This window comes from Alosa pseudoharengus, unplaced genomic scaffold (genome assembly GCF_046254945.1).
Source record: "Alosa pseudoharengus isolate Yale_2024_CS ecotype anadromous, Long Island Sound unplaced genomic scaffold, YU_APseudo_1.1 YU_APseudo_1.1_scf_1, whole genome shotgun sequence".
NCBI classification, from domain to species: Eukaryota; Metazoa; Chordata; class Actinopteri; order Clupeiformes; family Clupeidae; genus Alosa; species Alosa pseudoharengus.
The window spans coordinates 6,536,005-6,545,175 of NW_027468564.1; the positions used below are offsets into that span (position 1 = coordinate 6,536,005).

The window sequence follows — 9,171 nt, forward strand, 5'->3', positions numbered from 1 at the left end:
AACACTTTTCCATTTCCATCGGGATTTTGCAAACAGAGTCAATAAAATGAGCCCTGCATATACAAGCAGCTGCAAGTAAGCATGCTAAACTTGACATCCAAACAGTATTCTAACGTTAGCTTTGAGATAGGGCTACTGCTTGATTGCGTATTTTTTGCGTCGACGTCATCGATTATGTCGACGCGTTGTCCCAGCCCTAGTGTGTGTGTTTGTATGTGTAGGTGTGTGTTTGTGTTGACATGGTGTGTGTGTGTGTAGGAGTGTGTGTGTGTTCATGTTCTATACTCTTGTCTGCAAATGTCTGTGTGTTTGTAGTGTGTGTGTGTGTGTGTGTGTGTTGACGTGGTGTGAGTATGTTCATGTGTTCCCCATATTCTGATGGGGATGTTCTCTCTGTATGTTCGTGTGTGTGTGTTCTCATGTTCTGTGTGTGTGTGTGTGTGTTCCCCATATTCTGATGAGGATGTTTTGTAGGTGTGTGTATGTAGGAGGGTGTTTGTGTTGACATGGTGTGTTAGTGTGTTCTCATGTTCTCTCCTCTCTTGTCTGTAGATGCCTGTGATCTCACACTGGACCCAAACACAGCACACCGAAGTCTCTCTCTCTCTCAGGGGAACAGAAAGGTGACATGGGTGAGTGAGGAGCAGCCGTATCCTGAACACCCAGAGAGATTTGACTCAATGTTTCAGGTGTTGTGTAGAGAGGGTCTGTCTGAACGCTGCTACTGGGAGGCTAAGTGGAGTGATGGAGCTGATATATCTGTGGCCTATAAAAGCATCAAAAGGAAAGGGGACAGTTATGACGTCAAAATGGGATGGAATGCCAAGTCCTGGAGTCTGAATTGCTCTCCTGGTCACAGACACTCTGCCAGCCACAATAATAAAGAGACTGCCATACCTGCCCCCTCCTCTGGCTCCAGAACAGTAGGAGTTTACCTGGACTGGCCGGCCGGCACTCTGTCCTTTTACAGCATCTCCACTGACACACTCACCCACCTGCACACGTTCCACTCCACATTCACTGAGCCCCTCTATCCAGGGTTTAGGTTTTATTATTATGGCTCCTCAGTGTCCCTGCGCAACATCACATAAGCTCGTCCTCGAACAGGTACATTCACCGTTTCTCTCTCTCTCTACCCTCAGTCTCTACTCCCCCTCCCTTCTCTTCCTCTTTCTCTCTGTCTCTCATTCTCCTTCTTCGGGCTGATCCATTTTCAGATTTGTGTGTGTGTCTGCACACGCGGGTGCGCATGTGTGTGTGCGGTTTGTATGACACTGTAATGTAATGCAGGCTTGTAGGCACAAGAAGCTCTTTTACAAACAACTTTAGTAAGACAGTATTACATTATTTTTGCTTTGCATCAGATGTAATGTTGCCCACTGGCATATCACATAATATTTTTGAAGTTGAATGTGCGTGTGTGTGTGTGTGGTTTGTATTGTCTATTTAACCAACTGCCAAAATTCAGACTTAAATTCATCAAGACACTGCGCAACATTCCGCAGTAACCACGTAACTGTAGCAACATCCATTGTGATGCTTGATCTGTGGCCCTGGCAGTTGAGCAGGGCTTGTTACTATGGCGTTAGTTCCAGGTTTGGCCCATAGACTGCATAAAGAACTGCAGGAACACCAGTCACACACTCCTGTTCATACACATGTTTAATGTATGTATATTCAATTATATTACTTTTTTGATGAAACTAAACAAATGCTGATATTGCTTTCTTTATATTATGCTCTTCTCCTAAAATGAAAGTGTGGATTATAAGAATGTTTCAGCAACAACAATGATGTATTATGTTCTCCCAAAAGTTTAGTTATTTGCTGAATGTCTTTGAAAAATTATTTGCTGATCTGAGGTGTCAGTGTTTCTATATGTTGACATGTTTTTCTGACTTAAAATATGTAAATAAAATGTGTTTCTGACTTTTAAATGTCTAAATAAAGATTCTGAAAGGAGATGTGATGAACCTGTTGTCATTTTATTTGTTCCAGTGTTTTTTTATGCCATAACAAAACAGAGTGTGATTTTTATTTTGTGAACTTCAAACTTCCCTTTTCTGTAGTTGGACATGGCATGCATTGACCACCAAGGTCATCTCTCTGTACAAGTACAACACTGTACCAGATTAGTGTATTGCAGTAGTAGGCTATAATAACTAGGGCTGTCAAAATAACACATTAATGTTGATTAATTAATTACAGAAATATTATAAAATAACGCTGATTAACCCTTAAAGGTGTAGGTTTTTGAACGTTTTAAGTTCCGCGACAATTGACTGTTCTAAAATTCTATGTTGAATTCAATGAACCCAGATATTCTTTAGAACGTTCATTTCTCAACATTCCCGTCACACCGGTGTGACGGTACTCTCACATTTCGTGGTGACATTTGACACAGTGCAGTGTTGCTATAGTGACTGAAGGAGGCAAACGAGAAAGTGTGGGTACAAGCAGAGAATGTCTAATAAGAGGAGAACTGCCACTCTCGGAAAACTTCCGGTTTCTGAACTGGTTGCAGTTCCTACTGTGGTTCCACATGAGGGCGCTCGTCCACGAGTGCAGAATGAATGGAGGTCTATGAAGCTGTACCCCTCAAAATCCACTTTTCTCGGGATATAATTTTTTCCCAAGTAATTTGAATATTGTATTCGAAAGGGGAGGCAAAGAAAATACACTTGGTTGAGTATTGTATTTTTTAAAGTCACTTAATTGTTCTAAAAAGCCTTAAAAATGTCAATGACGTCATTCATTAGCACAATGCTAGCGTGTTATGGGCAACAACGACCCAACCTGTAAGAAATCAAAAGGACATAAGCACTCGTTCTTTCAACTTTTGACCTATAACCCATGTTGAAGTTACACAAACTACAATCAAATCTGAGCTTTGTCAACGACAATCAGGTGAAAGAGACAAATTTAGCCGTCTAGCTCTATTGACTCCCATTCATTTTGCACTCAAGGCGATCGTCCCCAGTGGAACTTTGGTGGAACTGCAACCAAAATTAGGTACAATGGGACTTAATAGAGAGCCAAAGTCACGTCCTTCTACTTCCGGTCCATGGGACCTATCTTTCAAAAAAATATGAACGGGAGTTAATGGAGAGATAACAATTATTTTTTGGTCCAGTTTGAATTGTGCCACGAATTTCACTTATGATGTGTATGAATTTAAAAGATACATTTTCACATCAAGAAAGTACTGTTGTTCGATACACTTAAAAAAGTTATGTTGGTTTTGTGAGAATCCGCTCAGTAGACTACATCTCTCGTCTCGAACGATATACGTCACCAACGTAATGAAACGATAAGATTAGCTGTTATGCTAGTTAGCGGTTGCATCTTGCTGCCTGCTATGTCACTTAACAGTATCTTATGTACAGTCTATGGACGAATACAACTTACCTGATGTGTTTAATCCTCTGACTCATGGTATTTTCATCGGCAAGGAAAGCCCAATTAAGACCTGTTGCTGGTATGCTTGTACAATCTAACGTTAGTGTGGCTGTGAATGAGTTAACGTCACTACCGCGACTGATGGGGTTGTAGTCGTTGGAATTACGATCTTTCACAATGTTGTAATTCAATAGTTACGAAACAAACTGCAAATGTCTTCACATGAAAAATTGTCTTTAAAATTGACAAACATCATATGGGTAATTCAAGGCATAAGTCAACCGGGACCAGAAAATAATTTCTTTTTCGCCATAGACTGCCGTTCAAATTTTTTTGAAAGATAAGTCCCATGGTGGCTAACGGAAGGGGCGTGACTTCGGCTCTCTATAGAGTGTGCCAGTGACTTCCGTTTTAATACCGCTACAAGGGACCTATCTTTCAAAAAAATATGAACGGGAGTTAATGGAGAGATAACAATTATTTTTTGGTCCAGTTTGAATTGTGCCACGAATTTCACATATGATGTGTGTGAATTTAAAAGATAATTTTTCACGTCAAGAAAGTACTGTTGTTCGATAGACTTACAAAGTTATGTTGGTTTTGTACGAATCCGCTCAGTAGACTACATCTCTCGTCTCGAACGATGTACGTCACCAACGTAATGAAACGATAAGATTAGAAGCTAGCTGTTCTGCTAGTTAACGGTTGCATCTTGCTGCCTGCTATGTCACTTATCAGTATCTAATGTACAGTCTATGGACAAATACAACTTACCTGATGTGTTTAATCCTCTGACTCATGGTATTTTCATCGGCAAGGAAAGCCCAATTAAGACCTGCTGCTGGTATGCTTGTACAATCTAGTGTGGCTGTGAATGAGCTAACGTCACTAGCGCGACTGAGAGGTTTGTAGTCATTGGAATTACGATCTTTCACAATGTTGTAATTGAATAGTTACGAAACAAACTGCAAATGTCTTTACATGAACATTTGTCTTTAAAATTGACAAACATCATATGGGTAATTCAAGGCACAAGTCAACCGGGACCAGAAAATAATTTCTTTTTCATAGACTGGCGTTCAAATTTTTTTGAAAGATAGGTCCCATAGGGAGGGAAAGTGAAAAACAGTGCCCCAAGTGGTTGCGTTCCTATCGAAGAGCAGCTCCAATGTTAAGTCCCATAGACCTATTTTAAAAAAAATACTGTGAAGCCAAATCAGCGATCTTATCCACCAAAAATATTTTTCAGTGTCTATACAGTAATAATCTTTTAAGTGTAAAAATGTTAGACCCTATTTTGCCTTATTTAAAAAAATCGAAATTGCTCCTTTTGTTTCATAAACAAACTACAAAAAAAGACACGTGACTTTACCCTTTGACGTTACTCACGGTAGCATGGTTTGTTTATTAGCCTGGTTAGCATTGCCACTTAACACTTACTGCCAGCTCTTCATGTGAGTAGAAGCACAACACCAGTTATCCAGACATAAAGGTTATCATCACGCGGTTTACATCACCTTCCGTTATTACAAAAATATGTAAGCCAGTTAAGCAAATTGCCGAATTGATCAGTTAGAGATTAAGCGCCCAAACCTGTGACGTCACATGCAACTGTAGTTTGTTATCACCATGTTACGACAAAAACTAAAAACAATTCAACTGATCCTAAAAATAAGGTATGACCACTTGAAGCAATAGAGGTGACCCCAGTGCCTAACATATGGAAGGCATTAAATTAAGATCCCAATGTGCACCGAGATATATTTTTTCTAAAAAAAAACCCCATCCCCTCCGCTAAACTCTAGGAACGCAACCACTAGATGGCGATGAGATTACTTTCCCTCCCTATGGAGGCAAGTGGAAGTGGCGTCACTGGGACACTCTATACGGAGTGGCCAGGCTCTCCGTAGACGGGCTCTGGTACAAGTGTGGGTGCATGGGTTACCAGATCTGCATGATATGTCATAATAGATGATGTGTCGCCACCTCATTCGTCCAAAGTCGAGAGTAGAATTCGGCTGGGTTAGATGCGTAGCTGCTCAAGCGATGCCTGAGGTAAAAGTTTTAATATTTAAAGTGGACCCTTTCACAGCAACAGTGGTGTGATTGGCTGGTTTGTGTGACGTCACCAACGACACAACGCTGTCTGATTAACCCTGCTGTAATTGCGGGAAAATAAGCTAACTTTAGGTTATACTTTGATCTATTTTTATGTTTCTTAAGTGTAACGCTATTGCATTGCTGTTTGACAGTAGTGAAATCAACCGTAAACTACCTCATATGCTAGTGGAACATCAGCAGAAGTTTATTCTTCCTGCCGCTCTCAGAGTAGCACTTGCATTATCAAAAGCAATCCTCAGCCAAAAGCTATATTTTCTGCAAGACGAGTCTTGGATATCACCTTGATTTTTTGTCGTGGGAAACAGCAGATCACCACCCTCCAGCTAACAACTCTCGACCGATCAAAGTGTCATTGAATTACTTGAATTTACCATAACAATTGCTTGATAACATTTTGAAGTTACACAACTGTCACTTCCCCTCATGAAAACAACGTTAATCAGTCCTTTGGTCTTTAAGATAAAGTAATGTTACCCTAGCATAGTTATTTCGGGAGAAGAAAGGTCTAACAGTGGCTAACAGTCTGCGCGTAACGTACATTTATGAATGTTTTTTCCAACTCTCGGTCAGAGTCAATCTTACAGTTGTAGACCTGTGTAGTGTATCGGTAGAGGAAATGCATGTGTGTTTATTAACCTTTTCCTCAGTTTATAAGTTTATAGCTAAGCGCCACGGTTCATTAGTAGCCTCTGGTTTGTGGTCAACCATTTGCGCGTAAAGTGACGAGCTATTAGGACTTATGAATGGGTTTTCCCGTGGCCATCACTTGATCGAGTCAATCTTACAGTTATAGACCTATGAAATCGTTTTTTTACGTGTATTGGGAGAGCGTAGCCTACTATGCTAGCTTGCAACAACAGCAAAAATGAAACATGGAGAGTGGATGTCTCCGCAAAGATTCTAATTGCTTAACGGCCCTATTGTGATGTCATCAGCCCAATGTTAAGTCTATGGGGAAATTTTGAATAGTTTTTAATTTAGAATTTAAAAAGTATAGTTACAAAGATGAAAAATACAAAGCCCACATGTCCTAAGTAAGACCTACGCAACGCAGTTTGAATGAAGTTTCTACTTTCTATGTTAAACGGTTGAACCTTTTAAGAGATTTAGGATAAAAAATAGATGTAACCCTTGGTTTAGTCATGATCTAGGTGAGATTATTTCTCAAAGAAACAAAGCTTGGGCATTGGCAAGATCCACTGGTAGTGATGGAGATTGGCAAACATTCAGGGCTATATTTTGGGGCACCAGCGCATGGCGTACAGTTCGTTTTTCAGTTGCGCGAAGTTGAATTCGGTATTTTGCACCTTTATTTTTTAAGCATTGCGCCCAGGGGTGTGGCAATTAACAACCTAGGGAGGGACCTGGCGCATTGTCTAAAAATCGCTATCATACACCACCTAAACCTGGTCAGAAGTCAATGGCGAGTTGTTCATATGCTATTTTAAGAGCGCATGTCAACAGTCATATTGGCAGGTGCACGCACCATCCTTCTATCATTCATGAACGCACACCAGCGCACGTCCATGCAAAGCATTACAAATTGCACGATTACAATGGTAAACATAATTAGAATAAAGATATTACGAAATACTGTACATCTCATGATGAGTAGTTATTCACCATCATTTGCAAATTGGTAATGACGGTTAAAAGTGATAGGGGAGAGGCGAGAGACACGTATGGAGCACAGCTGAAGACGCACTGTCACGAGATATAAGCAACTCCTCTGCAGGATAAATGTTGTTTTATTCAGTCATTTGAGCAACATTAGGGTAAGTGTTGCTTTTTCCAGCCTATGTTTTCGATGGTAACCCATTGTCAGTCAATAGTGAAAGTAACTGCATGTCTTGTCGTTGACTGACTCCTTGGTGAAGTTAGTTTCACTTTGCCAATGAGTTCAAATAATAGACGAGTGCAAATGCGTGAAGGCTATGCTAGGTTTTAGTAAAGCATGGTTTAAGAATGACTATTCCATACGGTCACGCAAGCAGCCTCCTTCAAATGCGCCGTTGAATGCCAAAATACCGATGCATTTATTTGACATATCGCGCGTTGCGCCGTTAAAGGGAATGACAGATGTCATTCTCATTGGTTTAAAATGATGTTACGCCCCAAACACACCCATATGACTGATTAAAAGACCTAGGAACACCTTGTTACGCCATGCGCTCCACTTTTGAGGACAAAAACCCTCCCAATGTGAACTGGACATCCTACTAAATTTGAATAGACTTTTGACGAGTGATGATGCACTTTAGAATGTCATGATAGGGCCCCAAGTCTTTTATTTCAATTCAGTCGGCTACTCATACAGGGCTATATTTTGGGGCACCAGCGCATGGCGTACAGTTCGTTTTTCAGTCGCGCGAAGTTGAATTCGGTATTTTGCACCTTTATTTTTTAAGCATTGCGCCCAGGGGTGTGGCAATTAACAACCTAGGGCGGGCCCTGGCGCGTTGTCTAAAAATCGCTATCATACTCCACCTAAACCTGGTCAGAAGTCAATGGCGAGTTGTTCATATGCTATTTTAAGAGCGCATGTCAACAGTCATATTGGCAGGTGCACGCACCATCCTTCTATCATTCATGAACGCACACCAGCGCACGTCCATGCAAAGCATTACAAATTGCACGATTACAATGGTAAACATAATTAGAATAAAGATATTACGAAATACTGTACATCTCATGATGAGTAGTTATTCACCATCATTTGCAAATTGGTAATGACGGTTAAAAGTGATTAGGGGAGAGAGACACTTATGGAGCACAGCTGAAGACGCACTGTCACGAGATGTAAGCAACTCCTCTGCAGGATAAATGTTGTTTTATTCAGTCATTTGAGCAACATTAGGGTAAGTGTTGCTTTTTCCAGCCTATGTTTTCGATGGTAACCCATTGTCAGCCAATAGTGAAAGTAACTGCATATAACTGTCTTGTCATTGACTGACTCCTTGGTGAAGTTAGTTTCACTTTGCCAATGAGTTCAAATAATAGACGAGTGCAAATGCGTGAAGGCTATGCTAAGTTTTAGTAAAGCATGGTTTAAGAATGACTATTCCATACGGTCTCGCAAGCAGCCTCCTTCAAATGCGCCGTTGAATGCCAAAATACCGATGCATTTATTTGACATATCGCGCGTTGCGCCGTTAAAGGGAATGACAGATGTCATTCTCATTGGTTTAAAATGATGTTACGCCCCAAACACACCCATATGACTGATTAAAAGACCTAGGAACACCTTGTTACGCCATGCGCTCCACTTTTGAGGACAAAAACCCTCCCAATGTGAACTGGACATCCTACTAAATTTGAATAGACTTTTGACGAGTGACGATGCACTTTAGAATGTCATGATAGGGCCCTCAGACATCTTAGAAATACATGCACTTACTTTGTGAAAAGGGCTAAATCTACCTATTATTTGAACAATCTGTCTGACTGTGGTAGCAATCCAGCGAAATTCTGGAAAGTGATTAAGTCACTTAATGGCCACCTTACACCAGACAACTTTGACAAGATTTGGGAAAGATTCTTAAAAGGTTGTAGTCTTTTAACTAATGCCCCCTATTCAAGCTTTACTCAAAAGACTCCAATCTTTCAAGAATCTTTCCCAAATCTTGTCAAAGTTGTTTGGTGTAAGGAGGC

The 9,171-nt window shown here is 40.6% G+C and overlaps 1 protein-coding gene across 2 annotated transcripts in view; it reads left to right on the plus strand.

The window, feature by feature from the left end:
• LOC143135517 (NACHT, LRR and PYD domains-containing protein 3-like) overlaps positions 1 to 1,964 on the plus strand; it is a 41,486-nt gene extending 39,522 nt beyond the window's left edge. For both annotated transcript variants that reach the window (XM_076296132.1, XM_076296133.1), the window contains one exon: positions 553 to 1,964. In XM_076296132.1, the coding sequence (XP_076152247.1) occupies positions 553 to 1,091 (539 nt within the window). In that variant the 3' untranslated portion in view covers positions 1,092 to 1,964. The remainder of the gene's footprint in view (positions 1 to 552) is intronic.
• The last annotated feature ends 7,207 nt before the right edge of the window (positions 1,965 to 9,171 follow it).